General features: G+C 37.7%; 1 protein-coding gene across 2 annotated transcripts in view; it reads right to left on the bottom strand.

Moving 5' to 3' along the window:
• BRINP3 (BMP/retinoic acid inducible neural specific 3) overlaps window positions 1–25679 on the bottom strand; it is a 437487-nt gene that overhangs the window by 192540 nt on the left and 219268 nt on the right. For both annotated transcript variants that reach the window (XM_061161190.1, XM_061161191.1), the window contains one exon: window positions 21327–21517. In XM_061161190.1, the coding sequence (XP_061017173.1) occupies window positions 21327–21517 (191 nt within the window). The remainder of the gene's footprint in view (window positions 1–21326; window positions 21518–25679) is intronic.

Genomic DNA, 25679 nt, shown 5'->3' with positions numbered 1-25679 from the left:
GCAAGTAACTGTTTTACAGGTCATTTATTCCCTTATACCACACTTCATACATCTAAGGCACTGTTGTAAGTACATTAAATATATTAACTCTTCTAATGTTCATGACAGCCAGATAATCTTAGTGCTATTGCTGCCTCCCTTTTACAGATGGTTAAACTGAGAGTGAAAAGAGTTTATTTAAGCTAGATCACACAATCAGTAGACGGTAGAATTGGGATTCCAGCCTAGGGCACTATGGCTCCAGATTCAGGACTCTTCACTGCTCTGTTCCCTTGGCTCTTTCTGACATAATATGCCATACTGAAATAGGGAGTGTGTACAGAAATGTAGAGAAAGTAAATAATAGGATATTTCTCTCTTAATTATTTAACTCTATCCCCAGGAATGTAATAGAAGAAATTGAGTAAAGCAAGTAATGTCTAACAATGAATGTTACCATCTGTTCTTAGATAGATGAACCAAATTAAGAACAATATGGGAGAGGTAGAATGAAATTATTTTTATGTCTTTTAACTTAATATGACATTTAATGGTTATCTTTTTAAAAAATATGGAGACAGTAAAAAGATCAGCGGTTTCCAGTTGAGGAGGAGGGAAGGGATGAATTGGTGGAGCACAGAGAATTTTAGGGCAGTAGAAGTACGTGTATGATCATAATAATAGATACATGCTGTTATACATGTATCCAAACCTATAGAGCATACTACAACAAGAATGAACCATAATGTAAACTGTCGAGTCACTATGATGTGTCAATGCAGGTTTATCATTTCAATAAATGTACCATCTGATGGAAGATGTTGATTATGGAGGAGGCTACAAACATGTAGAGGCAGGGAGTATGTGAGAAGCATCTGTTCCTCTTAATTATATTGCATACCTAAAACTTCTCTAAAAATAAATTCTTAATTAAAAATACAACAAGCAAATTTTAAGGACCTAGATAACTCATAAACCATGCATATTTATTCCCATTCAAACTAACATTTTCTTATTTTATTTTCCAGAGCTTTTACCAAATATAAGAAAATCAAACCAATTTTTTTGTATTCATACACTAATGACTAAAATTAAAAGATAATTTTGAAAAAATCAAATTCATATTCACTCAATGAATGAAACTCACTCACTGTTCTCTATACAAGAATAGTCAGCTATACTGTGAATAAGATTCGACAGATAGTCAATCTGTACTTAGTTTAGGAAGCTGACTTTTCCCTTCTAAGCACCTTTGTTACTGGCATCTGGTCTTTCACAAATTCAACAGAATGCACTCAACAAATATTTGTTAAGTGTCAGTCACCAAGTACAGTACTGCGTGTGTTCTATGGTGCTGCCAGCATTTCAAAGGTGAGGAGATTCTGCCAAAGAGCTTGACGTGTTAGTTATAGTGATGGGATGTCCTAGTTTATCTGTGATGTGGGCTTGATGCTTTACAAAACAGGAAGTGGGATATACTGAATTATTACATAAGAAACAAGCAATTCTATACTTTTATTTCTCTTATTTAAAAATAAGGTATTTCTAAAAGAGGATTTTAAATTGAGTTTTCATTTTGCTTAGTAGGAGAGTTGTTATTCTGCTACTCTGAGGTAGAAGAAATATGAGGATGCTGAAATAAATATAGAGCATACTGGGGATTCCTATGAAACTTTTCAAAGCTATTTCAGCATCCACGCGATAGTTACAGTCACTTATCTAATTTTAGCAATCTGAAACTCGGGTTGCTGTGCTTTCTGATTGCTACAACATCATCACTTCTGATCATGCTGAGTTAGCTTCATTTAATTTCAATTAGCATTTATTGAGCTCCTATCTTGTACTGAGCTCAGGGTGGAGTGATCGGAAGATAAATAAACTACCTCTTGGAATATAGCACGAGCTCAATAACTATGCATTAAATAATTACAGCTAACACTTCATTGCACTGTTACATGCTAGGCATTGTTGTGAAAGCCTTTCAAATATGGACTCCCCTGGTGGCTCAGATGGTAAAGTGTCTGCCTACAATGTGGGAGACCCGGGTTCGATCCCTGGGCCAGGAAGATACACTGGAGAAGGAGATCTTTGAGATATGAGTAAAATGAATCAATTTAAGATAACCTGGGAAGAAAGTCCAGTCATAAAGAAAAATATGAATGATAAAATACATTGTATAACCCTATGAATTCACTAATAAAAATGTTGGTTGGTTTTGAAGAAAAACCTGATTAACAAAAATATTACTTGATCAGGTTTAGTGCATGTTTTCCAAGGCCAATATGCTTCTGAGGAAATCTGTATTTACATGCATTTTAGTTTTAAATTGGGGGTTATCCAAAATCAAAAAAGGTTCTGACAGTTCATTATATTGCTCCACATATTATGATTCTTGCTGACTCCACTCTCTCATTTTAATTTAATTATTATTTTAACCTCTTTACTTGCCATTTACTCATATAAAACTACAACAAAACAAGTTTGTTATATTAAAATTATGTTCTAACTTGGAAAACGTCCTACGTGTTTTCTGATTTTCTCCATATTATAAGTAGAATTGAAATTTTAACTAACATATAACATAAATTTCCATTTATTCCTAACTGCCTAAAAAAGGCATTCTCTGTATTCACAACGGATACATTGTATAAGGTCTTCCCTGTTGACTCAAGAGTAAAGAACCAACTTGCCAATTCAGGAGATGTGAGTTTGATCCCTGGGTCAAGAAAATCCCCTGGAGAAGGATATGGCAACCTGCTCCAGTATTCTTGCCTGGGAAATCCCATGGACGGTGAAGCTGGGTGGGCTATACAGTCCAAGGGGTCACAAAAGAGCTGGACATGACTTAACAACATCATCGTGTAAAGACATCAATAAATGTTTGTTTTTCTTTTCTCTTTTCTTTCATTATCTTTCCTTTTTTTCTTTCTTTCCTAACAATTGCTATATTGATGTTGTTAAAAAATATTATATATTTTGCCCTACTATTTAGATAGAAATGTAGGTTTTTATTCCTAGCCTTTGGTTGAATGTCTTGATGACTGCAAATGTTTTAATTATTATAGAAATATTTGACTCTGTGAATATAACAGTTTTCCTAGACAAGAGAGCAGTGATTCTTTTGGCTTTCCATAGACTCTCCCTGAGAAGAATACCTTGCTGTGTGGGATCTAAGAACCAACTATAAAGGTAATGAATGCTATCAAAGTTCTTTCCTCTGTGGCAGACCCACAAACCAAGCTTTTTAACTGGCTTTTACCAAAACTATTTCACAGGAAATTGTATAAGCATCAGTGGATTTAGAAAACAGCAACTTGCAGGAGATTATTTCTAAAATTATCTAGCAATTTTCTGAAAATCTATTTCTTTCCCTAATCTATGACTTAAATCCTCTTATTTTTATACTACTGGAAATTTGAATGGTATCAAATTTTTAGGTGTGGTCATAATAGAGTAAGCATTTTGAAAGAGTCTGATTTTATATAATATAATATTATATATGTGTATAAATACATACACACACACACACACGCAGGGAGCTCAAATATTTGCATTGTCTAAGTGGTTGTTCACCCTATCTTTAGTTTTTCTGCTGACACCTGCCAGAGTAACTAATTCAAGCAATCCTGGTAGGTAGTCATCATGGGTTTAGTGAAATAGAAGGACCCTTTTATGAGGATATCACTTGACATTTGCTCTTTTATATTCCTCTGGGGACTGCACGTTTAATTTATATGTGGGAAGAAATGGAGTTCAACATTTATTGATTTAAAGTATTGCTCTTGAGCGCCTTTGTTCCCGATCATTGTGTCTGACAATCCAACTTAGAGTTCTAAAAGACAGACATGATCCCTGACACAACGCTGTTGACTTGTGCCTCCTATTTCTAAATAAAGTTAAATAACAAAGATTTGCATAAATTTAGTGATCTAATATCAGCAACTACGTTGAAACAAAACAAAAATCAAAAGAGCTTTTTTTTCCTGGATAAAAGCAGGACGATTGTGATCAACATGTATTATGTTTTAAAGAGTGTCATCTAATTGTTTTTCCTGGAGGAGGTAATATAATATCCCAGGCAATAAAACAGACTTCCTGATGGGGGTCTCAAAAGAGTCAGACGTGACTTAGGGATGAACCAAGAAGAAGAAGCAGCACAGTGATCCCAATAAATACAGTGTTACTTTAAACATCCTGAGAAACTGGTTTTATTTTCACACTAAGAAAGATGCTCTGGATATTACTAAAAGAGAAAGTGCATTTTATTTTGCCTAATGTTTCACTGGCAGGAATTTCACTAGGATACCTCTCATGCCCTCTCTTAACCCAACTTCCTCCCACATTCAATAGCTTTCATCAAAGAGAAAAGAATACCTGATTAGTGATATTGAAGGATGGGATTATGCATTCTCTACTTTGCTCCTTCTGAAATACCACTCTGACAGATCCATCATAGGAGCTATATTCCTGTTTTCATAGGTTAAGGTTATAGGAGTGGCTCTGCCCCAGGGAGAATGCTAGGTATTTAACTGGGAGTGAACTGTTCAAAAGCCTGTTGTGTCTGCAGTTTTCCAAAATGCCTAGAAATAGAGCTTATATTTTAAATCCAGTTTTGATGACTTCTATGAGTACATCTTAATTGGTTCTAAAGTTTTTAAGGTTGTGGCGGGGCGGGGGGTGGGAGGAGTATGATGTTAGAGCTCATGAGCTTCAAAAGAAATAATGCTAGAAATGTTATGGAGTATAAAATAAAAACCTAGAGTGTCTTAATAATTTCCAAGAAGTTTCTTTGACCTCATATGAGAAAAAATGATGTGATCCAATCTAGTGTTTTGAGAAAATTTACATAATCATCAAGGGATACAGAGAAATAGAAACAAAAATAGCAGAGGCTAAAAGTAAGGACTTCCAACTCTAGTTAGGATGCAGAAAATCATAAGAAACCATCATTCTCACCCTAACAATGAAAGCCAGTCAAACTCAAAGTTTTTCTATTTAACTATAAGAGTACAGGAGATGCTGTAAATATATTTAAATCCAGAAAATAGTTTGCTTTTTTTGAGAGAAAAGAACACTAGGCTGCTCTAATCTCTGGCTGAGAGGGAAGAGGATAAATCTGCCATTGATAAAATAAAGGGAAACTAGAATTGAATGTTTAGTATCTTTGTCAGTGCCAGTATGATGGATTAAAATACAAGGAAGTTCCAAAGTGAGTATACACCCTCCCAGTCAATTGCTGCCATTAGCCGTCACTGACCATGTTAATTTAGCATTTGAGAAGTTAGGTGCAAAACAGCAGAGCTGAGGGAAGCAACTGTGCTTTCCTCAAGTACAAGGCTTTGGGAAAAACCCTCTGACGCATTTTTGGCTTTCACCAAGTTCAAGGCATACAGTGTGAAATGTTTGACAATAGAATAATTATTCATTTCTTAGTCTGCTTTCCTTGACTACTGCCTGTCGTGCCCTTTGAGTCCACATTCTCTTGCTTTTTCATGTATTATTGCTATTGTCAAACATCGTGTATGAAAAAAAAGAAAAAAAACAGCAAAAAGAAGACTCTATGTAAATAATATTTCCTCTGAAAATAAGCATACTTCTTCCTGTATTAGGTTTCTATTCTATTAGGCTGAATAGTCTAATCTGCAATTGAGGTTGACCAAAGCTTTCAAAATTTGACTTGATTTAGTGACTTCTGGCTTAAAACAGCTGGAAGACAGCATCAACACTTTCCTTTCAGAAGGACTTAGGATCTGGCCAAGAGTGAGATTCAGGAAATTAACACACTCTTCACAACCCAATGCCAACTTCTGATTCAACGGGAATTTCTTCCAGCTTGAAGGCGCAGCTGCTGATCTCTTGGGAGCCTGCAGAATTCTTTGCTTTACAGTCTTGTCCTGACTTTGCACACTGGGAATTCACCTTCCTCCTTTCTCCATCCACACTTGAGAGGTCAGTGCCTGGTACTTGGTGAAAGCCTGAAAGGCTTCAGCGGGCATCTTTCCTAGCTCTTTTTCACATTGTATGCCTTGAACTTGAAAGTGAAAGTCGCTCAGTCGTGTCTGACTCTGCGACCCCATGGACTATAGTGAAGTTGTTCAAGTCGTGTCCGACTCTTTGAGACCCCATGAACTGTACTTTACTAGGCTCCAACATCCATGGGATTTTCCAGGCAAGAATACTGGAATGGGTTGCCATTTCCTTCGCCAGGGGATCTTCCTGACCCAGGGATTGAAACCAGGTCTCCCACATTGCAGGCAGACGCTTTACCGTCTGAGCCACCAGGGAAGCCCAAGACTATAGAATTTGTGGGATTCTCCAGGCCAAAATACTGGAGTGGGTAGCCGTTCCCTATGATTTTTCTAGTAGTCATGTATAGAGCGTACATAAAGAAGGCTGAGCCCTGAAGAACTGATGCTTTCAAACTGTGGTGTTGGAGAAGACTCTTGAGAGTCCCTTGGACAGCAGGGAGATCCAACCAGTCCATCCTAAAGGAAATTAATCCTGAGTATTCATTGGAACAGAGAAGGCAATGGCACCCACTCCAGTACTCTTGCCTGGAAAATCCCATGGACGGAGGAGCCTGCAGTCCATGGGGTCACTGAGAGTCAGACACGACTGGACGACTTCACCTTCACTTTCATGCATTGGAGAAGGAAATGGCAACCCCCTCCAGTGTTCTTGCCTGGAGAATCCCAGGGACGGGGGAGCCTGGTGGGCTGCCGTCTATGGGGTCACACAGAGTCAGACACGACTGAAGCGACTTCGCAGCAGTATTCATTGGAAGGACTGATGCTGAAGCTGAAACTCCAATATTTTGGCCACCTGATGTGAAGAGCTGAGTTTCTGGAAAAGACCCTGATGCTGGGAAAGAGTGAAGGCAGGAGGAGAAGGGGAAAACAGAAGATGAGATGGTTGGATGGCATCATTGACTCAATGGGCATGAGATTGAGCAAACTCTGGGAGATGCTGAAGGAGAGGGAAGCCTGATGTACTATAGTCTACGGTCACAGAGTTGGACATGACTGAGTGACTGAACAACCACTGGTAAGATTCGTCTCTGAAACATATTTTTCTTATATTAAGATAGCCACTCCAGTGTTAAAGTCACATATTTACTCTCATCCTTTTACTTTTAACTCACTTTCAAATTTCAAATGATTTTCCTGTAGACAATGTATAGTCAAATTTTGCTTTCTTAAAAAATTCAGTGTGACACTGATGTGTATTTTAATAGAATGTTTACACTATTAATATTATCAGGTTTAAGTCTATTTACTTAACATTTATTCTCTATTTCCCATTCTGTCCTTTCTTCCCTTTTTCTTATTTTTAACTTCCTTTGAATTAATTTTAAAATAATTCTATTATATTACCTTTCTGTCCTGTTAACTATAACGTTTTGTTATTTTAGTGGTTGTTTTAAGGTTCATAGTATACACACTTACCAAATTACCTTTAAATTATATTATAGAATTTCACTGACAATATAAGAACTTTAAATTTTATACACTTGACCCTTGAACAAGAGGCGGTAAGGGTTACCAACCTCCATATGGTAGAAAATGAGTATAACTCATAATTGGCCATCTGTCTCTATGGTTCCTCTATACAGTTAATTCTGTACCCACGGATTCAACTAACCATGGGTCATGTAGTACTGCAGTATTTACTATTGAAAAAAGATCTGCTTGTAAGTAGACACTTGTAGTTCAAACCCATGTTGTTCAAGGGTCAGCTACATCCAGTACACTTCCTAATCTTTATGCTATTGTGGGCCTACTGCTTATTTATATATATATGCTATAAACCTCATAATACATTGATTGTGGTATTGTTTAAAGAAATGCTTCTCTTTTAAAGAGACATAACAACAACAATAATAAAAGATAATTACCAGTGTTGGCACCATTTTCACTTTTCACTTTTCTTCATTCATTTATGTAAGTACACATTTATGTATCTAATGACTGACATTAGCAACCTTCTTGCCTGAAAAATTTCTTACATCATTTCTTTCATTCAGGTTTGCCACTGAGATTTTTGCAGATTTTATACATTTGTAAATATATTTTCCACTTCTGAAACATTTTTATTAGAAAATAAGCTTTATATTGACAGAATTTTTTAGTATTTTAAAGTTCTCATCTCCACTATTTTCTTACTTGCATTGTTTTCAAGAAATCTGCTATCACCCTTAGCTCTATTCTTCTGCACCTAATGTGTCCTTTCCTTCCCCTGACCCTCTGTACCTCATGAATTTATATATAAGCATTTACAGTCTTGGTCAACCTTATATCTTAGCAAAATGACCATTTATTCTGGTTGGGAATCCTCTGATAACTAATAGAAACTGAGATATTCTTTTTAATAGTGGTTTTGAGCAATTTGTGGACTTCCCTATAGCTCAGATGGTAAAGAATCTGCCTGCAATGCAGGCATGGGGTCACAAATTTGAGCAACTTTATTTTGAAATGAAGAGTGAGAGTGAAAGTCACTCAGTTATGTCCAACTCTTTGTGACCCCATGAACTGTAGCCTGCCAGGCTCTTCTTCCCATGGAATTATCCAGGCCAGAATACTGGAATGGGTAGCCATTCCTTTCTCCAGGGGATCTTCCCAAGCCAGGGATCGAACTCAGGTCTCCCGCATTGCAGGCAGATTCTTTACCATCTGAGCCACCAGGGAAGCTAATTATGAAATGCCTCAGTTCAGTTCAGTCGCTCAGCTGTGTTTGACTTTTTGCAACCCCATGGACCGCAGCATGCCAGGCCTCCCTGTCCATTACCACCAACTCCCAGCATTTACCCAAACTCATGTCCATTGAGTTGATGATGCCATCCAACCATCTCATCCTCTGTCGTCCCCTTCTCCTCCTGCCTTCAATCTTTCCTAGCCATCAGGGTCTTTTCAAATGAGTCAGCTCTTCACATCAGGTGGCCAAAGTATTGGAGTTTCAGCTTCAACATCAGTCCTTCCAATGAACACTCAAGACTGATCTCTTTTAGGATGGACTGGTGGGATCTCCTTGCCGTCCAAGGGACTCTCAAGAGTCTTCTCCAACACCACAGTTCAAAAGCATCAATTCTTCGGTGCTCACCTTTCTTTATAGTCCAACTCACACATCCATACCTGACCACTGGAAAAACCGTAGCCTTGACTAGACGGAACGTTGTTGACAAACGGTAATGTCTCTGCTTTTTAATATGCTGTCTAGGTTTGTCAGAACATTCTTTCCAAGGAATAAGCATCTTTCAATTTCACGGCTGCAGTCACCACCTACAGTGATTTTGGAGCCCAAATGAAATGCCTAGCTAGGTGTAATTTTCTTGACCTTTCTCATGTTTGGCATCTTTTGAGTTGCTAAGATCTGTGGGTTTTCAATATCCTAATTAATTTGGAAATTGGTCATTAACCTTCAAATATTTTTCATTGAGTCTTTGGCAATAGATTCTAAGGTCCACTCCCAACCCATTCCTTACAGTATGCACAATCTTCTGTAATCTTCTTCCACTAAATTTAGATAGGACCTATGACTTGTTTCTCCCCTGGTGGCTCAGATGGTAAAGCATTTGGCTACAGTGTGGAAGACCCAGGTTTGCTCTCTGGGTCAAGAAGATCCCCTGGAGAAGGAAATGACAACCCACTCCAGTAGTCTTGCCTGGAGAATCCCATGGACGGAGGAGCCTGGTGGGCTACAGTCCATGGAGTTACAAAGAGTCAGACAGGAGTCAGTGACTTCACTTTCACCTTTCACATGACTTGTTTCTAAACCTAGAATACGGTGAAGTTATGTAATGCATGTTATTATGTGATTATATGTCTACAAGTCCATTATATAAGGTTGTGATGTTATATTATGACTCTCTTCCTTGCTAAATCTTAAGAAACAAATTAAAAAGTTGTGAACTGCCATATGGAGGAGATCACTTGGCAAATAGTTGAGAACCACCTCTCACCAACAGCCAATAAGAAGGGACCCTCACACTGACAAGGACATTATTGATATTAACAATCATGGAACCTTGGTAAAAGACCCTTCCCAAAACCCTTCCATGCAATTCTGTGGACACCTTGCTTTGAGAATTAGCCAAGCCTTGCTAACCTTTCAAAAAAATAAAAAATAAGACAGTAGAATGTGCTTATTCTAAGTCTCTAAAGGAATGATAATATTACTATATAGCAATAGGTATCTAATAATTCCTTCCACTCCCAGTCTCCTCTGGGGACTCTAATTACACATATTTATGATTGCACCAAGTCCCACAGCTCACTATTAATTGTTTTTTTTTTTGCATTTTGTTCTCTCTGTTTTTCATTTCAAATTGTTTATATATCTATGTCTAGATTTCACCAGTCTTTTCCTGCGCCATGTTACAGGCATTTAATTTAATCCAGTGTATTTTTTACATCACACATTATAGTATTAATCTTAATAAGTTCAATTTGGTTCTTTTTTCTATCTTCATGGTTGTACTTTAGAAAATATGGAATGCAGTTATAATACCCATTTAAGTGTTCTGGTCTGATAAGTTTAATGTCTGTGCTCATTCTGAGTCAGTTTGAGTTGACTGAATATTCTCTTCATTACACTATTTTTTGTTCTTGTTTTTTGGCCTGTTCATTGACTGGTAAACATTACCAGTATTTATCATTGTGAATATTACTGTACTGGATGTTAGACTTTTTTTTTCTTTTCTGTATTCCAAATAGAGCATTCTTGAGCTTTGTTCTGGGATGCAATTCTCAGAAAGAATGTGATTCATTTTGGTCTCATTTTTTATTAATTTTTGAGGTGATTCTAGAGAAGAATTCAATTTACTCAATTGAGTTATTTATTCCCCACCACTGAGGCATGCCATTTCTAAGCATTTCATGCAGTGCTCCATGAATTGATAGCATTTCCCTTCTGGCTTATGGGAACACATTTCCGTATCCTGAAAAGTGAAAGTGAAAGTGACTCAGCCCTGTACGACTCTTTGTGATCCCATGGACTATACCATCTGTGTACTTCTCCAGGCCAGAATACTGGAGTGGGTTGCCATAAGCTCATCCAGGGGATCTTCCCAACCCAGGAACTGAACCCAAGTCTCCCACATTACAGGCAGATTCTTTACCGGATGAGCCATAAGGGAAGACCGAGAATACTGGAGTGGGCAGCCTATCCCTTCTCCAGTGGATCTTCCAGACCCAGGAATCAAACCAGGGTCTCCTGCATTGCAGGAGGATTTGTTACCAATTGAGCCATCAGGGAAGCCCTTTTGGCTCCTAAGTGAGTGTCAAATACACTTCTCCAATTTTACAGTGTAATTTTCTTCCCTGATGTCAGGTAATTTCCTCCTAAGTTTGCAGTCAACAACATTCTGCTAAGTATTTGAAAGCAAACTCCTACAGTCCCTGGGGTTTTCTCTCTGTGTAGCTTTCTCCTCCGGGAGACAGTAGAGGAGAAGAGCCTGTGGCGGACATGGCAAGCTGCAGACCATTTGGGGTGGCATATAGTCGGACATGGCTTAGTGACTGAACAACACCAACCAACAACTGTTATAACTTGAGTCTCTCTAAACTCTGAGCTCTGTCCTCAGTTTGAAAAATGTTTTGGTTTCTATCTGGATTTTCTCTCCCTGAATTACGTCCTGTAAACTCTTTCAAGACAGTAAGCTGCAGACAGTCACACCTCTCACCACAGTAGTGTCCGTTTCTCATAGTCATTAACCTCCGTTGCCTGTTGTTCAATGCCTTACAAACTATTATGTTTGTCTTTTCTCATTGCTTGTGATTGTCAGGTAAGAGATAAATCCATTCCTTGTTAATTTACCCTGGATAGAAGCAGTTCTATGTGAAGATTTAAAATTTTATTAAATAGGCATTTAATCTTATCTAGTGTATTTTTTATGTCACACACTGTAGTCTTCATCTCAATAAACTCAATTTGGTTCTTTGAGTCAAATAACCAAAAATTTAAAAAAAAAACACAATAATTTCTTCAGGCTTTTCCACTTCATATATTCTTTGTATGTGGAAGAGATAATAATTTAGTCAGCACTCAGTTATAACATAGAATGTATATATTATATAGATATTATATATATATATATAAACAATTTGTCACAAGAAAGATAAACACAAGATGTATTTCGAGTGCAGGTAGTTAAGACAATTGAGATGTGAGAGAGCAGAAAACAAATAAAATATAATGACCTCAAAGAATATAGTCTCTGACACAGTAAACAAGACTTACAAATAGGACAGAGCTGAAAAGAGAAGAGTAGAATGAAACAGATGCTAAAATATGCTAAACATTGAAGCGTTACTTTTCTTTCCTAATCTATATAATTAATATTTAATCTAAACAACTAAGCTTAAATTTATTTTTACAGATTTGCCATTTGGTAGCCTCTATACCCTTTGGTATGCCCCACCAGTGAGGCATGACATTTCTAAGCATTTCATGCAGTACTCCATGAATTATTAGCATTTCCTTTCTGGCTTATGGGAAGACAAAGTCACTATGGATGATGACTGCAGCCATGAAATGAGAAGATTCTTGCTTTTTAGAAGGAAGACTTTGACAAACCTAGTGCTGTGATGTGCGGTGCTTTGTTGCTCAGTTGTGTCTGACTCTTTGCGACCCCATGGACTGTAGCCCACCAGGCTCCTTTCTGTCCATGGGGATTCTCCAGGCAATAATACTATAGGGGGTTGCTATGCCCGCCTCCAGGGGATCTTCCTGAACCAGGAATGGAACTGAGGTCTCTTGCATTGCAGGTGGATTCTTTACCAGCTGAGCTACCAGGGAAGCCCAGACAAACCTAGATAGCATATTAAAAAGCAAAGACATCACTTTGCTAACAGAAGTCCTTATTGTCAAAGCTATGGTCTTTCTAGTAGTCATGAACAGATGTGAGCTGTTCAGTCACTCAGTTGTGTCCAACTCTTGCGACCCCATGGACTGCAGCATACCAGGCTTCCCTGTCCTTCACTGTCTCCCGGAGTTTGCTCACAGTGATTTTGGAGCCCAAGAAAATAAAGTTTCTCACTATTTCCCTTGTTTCCCCATCTATTTGCTATGACATGATAGGACCAAATGCAAATCAATCCTGAATACTTTTTGGAAGGACTGATGCTGAAGCTGAAGCTCCAATATGCAAAGAGAGAACTCACTGGAAAAGAGTCTGATGCTGGGAAAGATTGAAGGCAAAAGGAGAAGAGGGTGGCAGAAAATGAGATTGTTGGATAGCATCACCAATTCAATGGACATGAACTTGGGTGAACTCCAGGATATGGTGAGAGATAGGGTGGCCTGGCATGTTGCAGTTCATGGGGTCAAAAAGAGTCAGACAACATGCCACTATTTATAAGGAGGACTGATGCTGAATCTGAAGCTCCAATATTTTGGCCACCTGATGCAAAGAGCCGACTCATTGAAAAAGATCCCAATGCTGGAAAAGACTGAAGGCAAAAGGAGAATGGGGTGGCAGAGGATGAGATGGTTAGACAGCATTATCAACTCAATGAACAAGAGTTTAAGCAAACTCCAGGAGATAATGAAGGACTAGGGAGTGGGGTGTGCTACAGTCCATGGGGTCTCAAAGAGTTGGACATGACTTAGCAACTGAACAAAAACAAAACTTATAAGACATTACTTTGATTAAAAACAAAAAAAGTAAAAATAGTTTCTGCTTTTGCCCTCCAAAAATTAGGATTACTTTTCAAAAGCCATGAAGACATGGCACAGGGGAAATAAATATACATAATGCAAACTACAAAACTATTATCAAGCATATGAAAGTTCTGAATATGAAAAAATATGATACTTTATTATTCTGGAAATTTTTGATTCCATGAATTTAATCATGACATAATAGTACACATAGGAGTATGAAGAGAAACTAAAGAGCCTCTTGATAAAAGTAAAAAAGGAGAGTGAAAAAGTTGGCTTAAAATTCAAAATTCAAAAAACTAAGATCACAGTATCCAGTCCCATCATTTCATGGCAAATAGATGGGGAAATAATGGAAACAGTGAGAGACTTTATTTTCTTGGTCTCCAAAATTACTGCAGATGGTGACTGCAGCCATGAAATCAAAAGACACTTGCTCCTTGGAAGAAAGCTATGATCAACCTAGATACCATATTACAATGCAAAGATATGACTTATCCAACAAAGGCCATATAGTCAAAGCTAAGGTTTTTCCAGTAGTCAAGTACAGATGTGAAACCTGGACAATGAAAAAGTCTGCATCCCGAAGAATTGATGCCTTTGAACTGTGGCACTGTAGAAGAGTCTTGAGAGTACCTTGGATAGCAGGGAGATCAAACCAGTCAATCCTAAAAGAAATTAACCCTGTATATTAATTGAAAGGACTAACACTGAAGCTGAAGCTCCAATACTTAGGCTACCTGATGTGAAGAACTGACTCCTTAGAAAAGACCCAGATGCTGGGAAAGATTGAAGGCAGGAGGAGAAGGGGACAACAGAGGATGAGATGTTTGGATGGCATCACCAATTCAATGGACATGAGTTTGAGCAAACTCCAGGAGATAGTGAAAAATAGGGAAACCTGGCATGCTGCAGTCCATGGGGTCGCAAAGAGTGGGACACAACTGAACAACTGAACTGAACTGAACTGAGCATGTCTTGGCTATTGTAAATAGCCTGAAATGAACTACTGGGGTACATGTATCTTTTGAAATTAGAGTTTTTCCAGATAAATGCCCAGAAATAGGATTGCTGGATCATATGGTAATTCTATTTTTGTTTTTCAAGGTACTTCTGTATTGTTACCACAGGGGCTATAACAATTTATATTTTCACTAACAGTGTAAGAGGGTTCCCTTTTCTCCACATCCTCTCCAACCTATACAGCATATTAAAAAGAAGAGACATTACTTTGCTGACAAAGTCCATCTAATCAAAGCTACGGTTTTTCCAGTAGTCACTTACGAATGTGAAAGTTGGACAATAAAGAGGGCTGAGCACCGAATAATTGATGCTTTTGAACTGTGGTGTTGGAGAAGACTCTTGAGAGTCCCTTGGACTGCAAGGAGATCCAACCAGTGCATCCTAAAGGAGATAACCCTGAATATTCATTGGAAGGACTGATACTGAAGCTGAAAGTCCAATACTTCAGCTACCTGATAGAAAGAGCTGGCTCATTAGAAAAGACCCTGATGCTGGGAAAGATTGATGGCGGGAGAAGAAGTGGACGACAGAAGATGAGATGGTTGGATGGCATCACCAACTCTATGGACATGAGTTTGAGCAAGCTCTGGGAGTTGGTGATGGACAGGGAAGCCTTGCAAACTGTAGTCCATGGGGTTGCAAAGAGTTGGACATGACTGAGCAACTGAACAAGGAACAGCAACTTAGCATGATTAGCATTTGAATTATGAAGAACACTTATACTAGAGTTGCAAAGAGTCGGGCACAACTGAGTGACTGAACTGAACTCCAGCGTTTACTATTTATAGACATTTTAGTGATGGCCTTTCTGATTCATGTGAGGTAATTTTCATGGTAGGTTTGATTTACATTTCTCTGATAATTAGCAATGTTGAGTATCTTATTATACGCTTGTTGATTGTCTGTATGTCTTCTTTGGAGAAAATAAGTCTGTTTAGGTCTTTTACCCATATTTTGATTGGGTTGTTGTTTTGTGTTGTTGAGTTGTATGACCCACTTGTGTATTTTGGAAATTAAGCCCTCATCGGCCACATAATTTGCAGATATTTTCTCCCAGTGTATTGGTTGACTTTTCCTTTTGTTTATGGTTTTCTTTGCTGTGTAAAAGCTTATGAAATTGATTAGGTCCCATTTTTGTTGTTGTTGTTGTTTTCCTATTGCCTTAGGAGACTGACCTAAGAAAACATCGATATGATTTACGTCAGAGAACGTGTTGCCTATGTTCTCTTCCAGGAGTTTTATGATGTCCGGTCTTACATTTAAGTCTTTATGCCATTTTGAGGTTATTGTCAGTCTGTTCAGTTCAGTTGCTCAGTTGTGTCCAACTCTTTGTGACCCCACGAATTGCAGCACGCCAGGCCTCCCTGTCCATCACCAACTCCCGGAGTTTATTTTGGTTTACTGATACACGTGTTGTGGCCCAACTTTCCCATCATTACTTGTCAAAGAGACTGTCTTTGCTCCATTGTATATTCTAATGTATATCCTAACTTTGTGAATAGCTCTTGAAGTTTATATTAATGTATCTTTATAATTTCAGAAATATAAAGGAAGCTATAAAGTCATGGAGCTTCTTCTCAATATCTCCTTCAACACCCTTTAGTAAACTATACAGCACCAAAACATCATGTGAAGATGGACTTTTTAGCTGGAATATTGAACTGTAAGTTGATTTTATCATACTGTTGTGCTTTTTTCTAAAATCTGTTGGAAAAAATTCTAAACACCATAATTTTAAATATATTTCCAATAAATGTTCTATGTTAGAAAAATGTTAGGAACATATTGTATTTTTTTCTTTTAGAAAAATAATGATAACTTTAAATTTTTAACAGATTCAAAATTTACTTTTAATTACTATAATCTCATTTTTAAAACAGAGTATTAAGGAAATTTTGGAAAATGCATATAGCATATCAGGTAATAGATTAAATTTTCTGCAATATGTATATTTTGATTTTTCTCATCTTTGTCAATCATATATTAAATTTCATTAATATTTCAAAATAAACCTAAAGAATATGTTAGTGTGATTTTTTTAGATAATTTGAGTCAATTGAATTGAATGTTCTGAAAATAATGGACAATCCTAGACATTATATTTGATATTTTTGCACTAATAATTATACTGAGAAATAATATTTGACATAAATGCCATTATTGGAATAGTATAGCAGTTAATTAAGCTATATGGCTGGGAGAAATATCAATAACCTCAGATATGCAGATGACACCACCCTTAAGGCAAAAAGTGAAGAGGAACTAAAAAGCTTCTTGATGAAAGTGAAAGAGGAAAGGGAAAAAGTTGGCTTAAAGCTCAACATTCAGAAAACTAAGATCATGGCATCTGGTCCCATCACTTCATGGCAAATAGATGAGGAAACAGTGGAAACAGTGTCAGACTTTATTTGTGGGGGGCTCCAAAATCACTGCAGATGGTGACTGCAACCATGAAATTAAAAGACGCTTACCCCTTGGAAGGAAAGTTTTGACCAACCTAGATAGCATATTAAAAAACAGAGACATTACTTTGCCAACCAAAGTTCGTCTGATCAAGGCTATGGTTTTTCCAGTGGTCATGTATGGATGTGAGAGTTGGACTGTGAAGAAAGCTGAGCACTGAAAAATTGATGCTTTTGAACTGTGGTGTTGGAGAAGACTCTTGAGAGTCCCCTGGACTGCAAGGAGATCCAACCAGTCCATCCTGAAGGAGATCACTCCTGGGTGTTCATTGGAAGGACTGATGTTGGAGCTGAAACTCCAATACTTGGGCCACATCATGTGAAGAGTTGACTCATTGGAAAAGGCCCTGATGCTGGGAGGGATTGGAGGCAGGAGGAGAAGGGGACGACAGAGGATGAGATGGCTGGATGGCATCCCTGACTCGATGGACATGAGTTTGAGTAAACTCTGGGAGTTGGTGATGGACAGGGAAGCCTGGCGTGCTGCGATTCATGGAGTCGCAAAGAGTCGGACACGACTGAGCGACTGAACTGAACTGAACTGAAGCTATATGGGCATTTGAGCCATTCCCTTTTTGTTTATACATGTTTTAATGAACTTCAGTCTACATTTACATTCATGATTATAAGAGACAAAAGCAACCATTTGTTCAGTTTCCTTTTCTAGAAACTGGCTCACAGTTAATGCTATTTGTCCAACTCCTGTGTTTTTTAAAGAATTAGCACGATAAAAGCAGGCATGATAATACAGATTTAACAGTATTTTTCCTGTTATCGGATACTGATCTCATTTGACTTTATTTTTTAACAATATTCTGTCTCCTAGATTCTATGAATCATGAGATATCTTCATACAACATTTGTTCAAGAAATTACATGCCCACTATATGGCACTTAAAACCCCAAGGTTTTTTATCTTGTCAAAGAAATTGTAGATCTTGGTATCCCTAGTGTGAATCTTTAAAATATTAAAGCAACACATTGAACCTTTAGATAGTTGGTAGATGTGTTAAGCTTTTGATTTCAAATATACTACAAAAGCACTTTGCATTCAGTTGTTTATTCAGTTGTAAAAGGATTTCAGAAGTTGAATACCCTTAGATTTTGCTTACACACCCACCACCCTCACCATTCCGCCGCTTTCACCCTGTTCAATTACATCTAAGCAATTATAATCTTATACTTGAGGAGCGACATCTTTTATTTCTTATCTATACTTTTGATAACTAAGGAAAATAAAAGACACTCTCCCCAGGAAATTACACAGCATAATAAAAGTGTGCATGAAATTCAAGGACCCTGCAGACCTGCTCAAGAACCTTTCCCAGAGCTTTCGCAGCGTCCCAGACTGCAGCTGACCCTGGGTCAGATATTCACCAGTTACTTTACTGCCTCAAGTGGGAACTATATCCATGTTTAAATTTAATCCTGAAATGTCTGATAGCCCGCCCCTCTTTCCCAGGCCCTACCACCTCACCCTTGCAGGCCCTGGGGACTTTCAGATTATTTTCTGAACCATGTTGCTCCCAGTACACATACCTCATTCCTTTTTTTTTTCTTAGTTACACATAAGATATGTGAACTTTTCTTTACAATCCACCCATCTCTGTATCCTTCCTATATTGTTCTCTGTTTCCTCTCCCTGATCTAAAGTTCCACTTCTTTTTTCCTGTTTCCAGCCCTGATACACACACTTTAAAATATTTCCATTCTGATTCATATCAATGTATGGCAAAAAACCACTACAATATTATAAAGTAATTAGCCTCCAACTAAAATAAATAAATTAAAAAAAAAATATTTCCATTATCGAGACTTCCTTAGTTACTCAGTGATAAAGAAGCTGCCTGCCAATGCAGGAGACATGGGTTTGATCCCTGTCTGTAAGATCCCATATGCTATAGAGTAACTAAGCCCATGTACCACAACTATTAAGCCTGTGCTCTAAGGCCTGGGAGCTGAAACTACCGAAGCTTGCATTCCCTAGAGCCCATGCTCTGCAAGGAGAAGCCACTGCAATCAGAAGCCCTCAAACCACAACTAGGGAGTAACCCCTGCTCACTGCAACTAGAGAAAAGCCCAGACAGCAACCAAGACCCAGAACAGCCAAAAAAAAATAAATATAATTATTTAAAAAACTATTTCCATTGTGTGCATTAGAACTCCCTTATCAAGACTGCTGGATAAAGAGTACTTTCTGGAGTCCTTTCAAGGCAAAACTGTTCACTCTCCCACACTCCAGGTTACTCCTCTGTGTTCCCTGGAGCTACTCTGAGTTTACTCATTTTATAAGTCACTTCTGCTTTGAGGCTGGCTCATTTCTACCATCCATGAAGCCTTATCATTATCAGCTGTAGCATCAGTGTCTAAGAACACTGCCTGCCTACAATAGCCTAGCCATTAAAACATGTGCCTTTTGTGATACAGATTTCTATTCTGGGAGAAAAGAGTATGTACAAATATCCATTAAGTTTTGATACAAACTGTGAATGAATACTTACTATGGATACAATAACTCTATTGTATAATTCTACTTGGTGTGCTGAGTGAAAAATCAATAGCCATATAATAAACACACTTACAACAATGATGTCTTCTATTAGAAAATATACTTTAAGTCACTGTTTATATCCCTGAAATTGATTTCTGCAAAAGTCTATTTCTTCTCAGTAACCTCGAGCTAAATAACTACAACACTACTCTACCTTACAATATTTTAAAATTAATTACAACATCTGCATTCATGCTGGCCCCATTTATATCTATATGGCATAAATATTATTTATACACTTGATTAGTCAATATAACCCAAATCCTATGATCAGAGGTAGACTATAATTGTACAACTTATTTATACAGAAGTCTTTTTCTTAACCTCATCTACAAGCAATATTGGAAATGGGCAGTTATTATTTGTGCAACTCTTAAGCTAAAGATAGTTTCATGTAACATTTTATTCTCTCTAAGACAATCTTGGACAAAAGATGTACCCTGGGCTAAGTTGTCTAGCATTCTCAACATATCAATGCACTAATTTTTCAAGTAACTGAAAAAATATAAATATTAATTTTAATCTCACAAAGCAATAAAATGATATATTTAATGACTGCTTTTACATTAATTATAACATTATATTTAAAACACTAAGAAATGCTCGTTATGTTTTATTTTGTTCTTACTAATTTTGTCCAGAATCACACCATCACATTGTGCCAACTCTTTGGTCTGTTAATTTTACAATGGCCCCTGGCCAAACCCAAACACAATAACATGCTTATCCAAACAGCCAGAGAAATATGTCAAAACATCTATTGTTCTGGAAACTACTGCCTCTCTCTCTCTGTCTTTCTCTCTTTCTCTTTCTTCTGAAAATTAAAGGTATCCTGTTCTCCCATTCTCTAAGCTTTCATAAAGTCAACTTTAGTTGAGTCAAAGGCTAAAGATTTTAGCAAACACATGGAGTTTGTCCACTAGTTCCAGATTGTGGTATATCTTGACTTCTAGAAACTTATAAACAACTACTTGTACTTCTTAACTGGTGTCTTAAAAAACAAGGGGGAAATACTCCTTGAATCAGACTTCTTAATGATATTTGTGAACACTGACTCACTTTGAACCCAATCATCCACTACTCAGGATAATATTTTTAAATGCACACAATCAAATTTCTTTTTACAAAAGAAACCAGTATTATTTAAACAAAGCTTTATCCATGTATGCTTTGTGAGTGAGTCTAAGTAGTCAAGGATAAACTCAATTCATATGCATTTCAAATAATGCTCTGACATGAAAAACCTTAATCCAATTATCCAGTTAACAAAATTACATGAAAAAATATATATAATTTCATCTTAAATGTACTGTGAAACTCAAAACAAAAGGAAATAATATATTATTCTTCAAGACACCATAGTTTAAATCAGTGAGCCATGAACATACATAGAAACGGATCTTAGAGACAGAAAACACAAATGATATGATGATTTAGTCGCTAAGTCATATCCGATTTTTGCAACCCCATGGACTGTAGAACACCAGGCTCCTCTGTCCATGGAATTCTCAAGTCAAGAATACTGGAGGGGGCTGCCATTCCCTTCTCCAGGGAATATTCCCAACCCAGGGATCGAAACCCAGTCTCCTGCACTGCAGGCAGATTCTTTACCACTAAACCACCAGGGAAGCCTCACAGGATAAACATATTCATACCTTTATGGCAGTGGATGCGATTTGAATGTGGTGAAGTCTCCGAAGGGTGCTGTCCCTGTCAATGAAATAGGAAGCAGCCAGTTGATGTAGGGTCTCCAGAGTAACCGAGGAGCTATTGGTGCTGGGGTCACTTCCTTCAGATCGTTTGCTCAGCTTCCGCTTGTCCACAAAAATCGTGAGTGACTCCTCTCCTGCATGAATAATACTTTATATTATTCCATTTACCACTTAAAATCAATGTTTACATTACCTGCAAGTGAGGAACCCTAGATGATAACCATTATGAAACAAAAGAGTGACAAATAACAAATGGGCAGGGAGTTTTGTTTACATTTTTGTTCGCAAATACTTCACACATACCTAGAAAAGTACCTGGGATGCTGACGGTTGTGAATACATATTTAGTAAACATTGAATAGCAAGCTTTTGTGGAACTTTTCCTCTAGCTTTTATTGACTTTTTCATATAGTTTACTTATCTAACACTAATGTGGCCCCAAAGCAAATTAAGATGAGAAAATATGTAAAACAAACAATAGTTACTACAGATCATTATGGCAAATGGAAACTTGACCAAGCATATTACAAAACATTGTTGTTTAGTTGCTAATTCATGTCCTACTCTTGGATTTCTCAGGCAAGAATTCTGGAAAGGGTGGCCAATTCCTTCTCCAGGGATCTTCCAGATCGAAGGCTCAAACCTGCATTTCCTGATTGGCAAGCAGATTCTTTACCACTGAGCCACCAGGGAAGCCCACTTCAAAACATTAGCTGTTTTCAAATGTATCTTTAAAATGCAAAGAAAACATATAAATGCTTATATACTTATATAAATATGTGTATTAGGCTCAGAGCTTATCATGAGAAATGCTTGGCTGGATGAAACACAAGCTGGAATCAAGAGTTCTGGGAGAAATATCAATAACCTCAGGGATTCAGATGAAACCACCCTTATGGCAGGAAGCAAAGAATTAAAGAGCCTCTTGATGAAAGTGAAAGAGGAGAGTGAAAAAGTTGGCTTAAGGCTCAACATTCAGAAAACTAAGATCATGGCATCTGGTCCCATCACTTCATGGCAAATAAATGGGGAAACCATGGAAACAGTGAGAGACTTTATTTTGGGGGGCTCCAAAATCACTGCTGATGGTGACTGAAGCCATGAAATTAAAAGACACTTGCTCCTTGGAAGAAAAGTTATGACCAACCTAGACAACATGTTAAAAAGCAGAGACATTACTTTGCCAACAAAAGTCCATCTAATCAAAGCTGTGGTTTTTTCAGTTGTCATGTGTGGATGTGAGAGTTGGACTATAAAGAAAGCTGAGCACAGAAGAATTGATGCTTTTGAACTGTGGTGTTGGAGAAAACTCTTGAGAGTCCCTTGGACTGCAAGGAGATCCAACCAGTCCATCTTAAAGAAATCAGTCCTGAATATTCATTGGACAGATTGATACTGAAGCTGAAATTCCAATACCTTTGCCACCTGATGTGAAGAACTGACTCATTTAAAAAGACCCTGATACTGGGAAAGATTGAAGGCGGGAGGAGAAGGGGATGGCAGAGGATGAGATGGTTGAATGGCATCATGGACTCCAAGGACATGAGTTCGATTAAATTCTGGGAGTTGGTGATGGACAAGGAGGCCTGGCGTGCTGCAGTTCATGGGGTCGCAAAGAGTCGGAGATGACTGAGTGACTGAATTGAACTGAAGCTCAGTGGTTTCTTGCATGCCGCAGTCCATTGGGTCACAAAAAGTTGGACACGACTGAGCAACTAAACAACAACAAATACATGGCATTAAATATTACAACATTGTGTGTTAATAGCTCTGTAGAAATCACTAACCTCCATGGGAGCTTTAGGTACTTGACCCTCTAAGGTGAAATTTAAAGTTAAGCAAATTACAGTTAAGCTATAGTTTTCAACGTTTGAATGTTGATTAAAAAAGTGTCAATGCCATTTAAGTCTAACATTAAGAACTTGCCATCCTCAGACTTCCAGATTCTTGGATCATCTAGCATATAATTGTCAGACTTGAAGCTTGTTCTCATTCTTTGAGAAACCCATCTGTTCAGGTGGCATTATGCCCATTGACAAATTGGCAAGCCAGTTTCCTAAAAGACCAAATAAGATTTCTAGCAAAAGAAGAGCTTGCTTATCTTCTCCAAATTAAAAATAATGCCAATTTTAAAATAACACAGTCTAGTGACCACCTAATTTTAAGTGACAGTTTGTACTACCCTGCAAGAGATCAGGTTAAGTTGGTATCAGAAATAAGGTGTCAACAATGTTATTTCAAGAAAGTTGCATTCTCAGTTTGTATTTGGACCTCAGCATGCCAAAGCAGGAGATGTAAGAGACGTGGGTTGATCCCTGGGTCTGGAAGATCCCCTGGAGAAGGAAATGACAACTCAAGCCTATATTCTTGCCTGGAAAATTCCATGGACAGAGGCGTCTGGTGGGCTACATTCTGGAGCGTCGCAAAAAGTGAGATACAACTGAGTGCGCATGTGTGCACATGCGCGCGCGCGCGCACACACACACACACACACACACACACACACACATCCTGAAAATCAAGCAGACTAGAATTACTGAAAGGAAAAAAAAACCTTCAAAAACATGAACGACTGAATCAAATTATCAACAGCGTTAAGTCATTTGCATGGTAACCAGCCTTCAGATGGGAACATCTGAAAGCAAAAAGGAAATATTTATGTCAAATACTATAAGAAAAAAAAAAAAATAGCAATCATTTACCCCCAAAGGGAAGGATGAACTGTTTTGGAAATCTGGTCTCACTGAATCTGAGACCAGCTCACACATGTACCTAAGCAAACATCTTGCACATGGAGACAGAAAGATCAGTGCCCTTATCTTCCTATGATCTAAGAAGTCATAACGCAGCTCAATGACACATACAAGTGCTATGATCTGAAGGTTTGTATCTCACAAAATTCACATGCTGAAATTCTATCCTTCTAGGATCATGGTATTAGGAGGTGGGGTCTGTGGGACATGCCTGGGTTATGAGAGCAGAGCCCTCAGGAATGGAAGTCACGCCTTTGTAAAGGAGTCCCCCAAGAGATTCTTTGTCGCTCCTGCAATGCGAAGATACAAGGGAAAATCCGTGACTGGAAGAGAGCCCTCACTCAGCCATCTTGGCATTCTGCTCTCTGACTTCTAGCTTTCAGAACTTTGAACAAGACGTTTCTGCTGTTTGCAAGTCACCCAGTTATTGGTATTTTACTATAGCAGCCTGAACAGACTAAGACAGCAAACGGTGTCTCCTCTTAAATACAGTTAAAAATGAAATGATAAAGATATCTTGATAAAAGTAAATAAAAAAGTAAGAAAAATTAAACATCTCTTCAGGCCAAAATTATTACATCAGAAAACAAAATAGACTGAATAGTGCTGAAGACTAAAACTTGCAAATCTCTTTAACTGCAACACTTTTCATAAAGCAGAACATAGAAGATACAGGTTAAAATATACATATGCTGACAATGTTATGAGACTCCAGAACATGTTTCCTAGACCTAGATATATTCAGTGGGGGTATAAATGCAATGATAGAGATCTACACAACCTACATAATAAGATATATAATCTAGTGAAATATGAAACCTTATAATAATAAAGAGGAAATGAAAATTTCTTCTCACGAGTACATAGAACATATTGGCCATATATTCCATGAAAAAATCCTTAGCAAATTCCAAAAGTTTGAAAAAAGAAATCAGTTGAGAAAGTTTTTCTCCTTGATGACTCTAGACAAGCTCTTATGAGCTTGTTTTGACTAGACTCTTTCTATGGGCATTTGTCAGTCCAATTTTAGGAAGAATTCTGTCAAGTCACTTTAGCAAGAATCCCCTACCCTGAACATCTGATCGTCTATAATAGCTAACCAAATTCCTCATCCTTCACCATCTCCCTGGTGACATTTGGTAACCCTGGTCTGCCTTCAGTAAGATTCCTGTTAGGTCGCTTTAAAAAGAATTATTCTGCCTTCTCTGTAATATTCTATCTACCAACCCTTCTACTCTGCTCATAGACTAAATGCACCATTTTCCTGGTTCCGTTCATAATTAAGCACAATCTCCCCTGCTATACAACTCTCTTGTAGGAGGCCCCATGCATAAAGTCTGCCTTATTGTTCTTTATCAAATGTCCAGATAATTGTTTCTTCAACACACTTACTGATTACAATATACTAAAATTAAAAATTGATAGAACATTATTTTGAATTTCCTATGGATAGATATTCTATTATATAATTCTTATGTAATAGGATAAATTAAAGAAAAATAACAAATATTCTAAGAAAAACTGAGGAAAATATAATACAATC

The sequence above is a fragment of the Dama dama genome, chromosome 14 (assembly GCF_033118175.1).
Source record: "Dama dama isolate Ldn47 chromosome 14, ASM3311817v1, whole genome shotgun sequence".
In the NCBI taxonomy this organism is placed as follows: domain Eukaryota; kingdom Metazoa; phylum Chordata; class Mammalia; order Artiodactyla; family Cervidae; genus Dama; species Dama dama.
The sequence above is the reverse complement of the archived record's forward strand: the minus strand, read 5'-3'. Positions and strand labels throughout refer to the sequence as shown.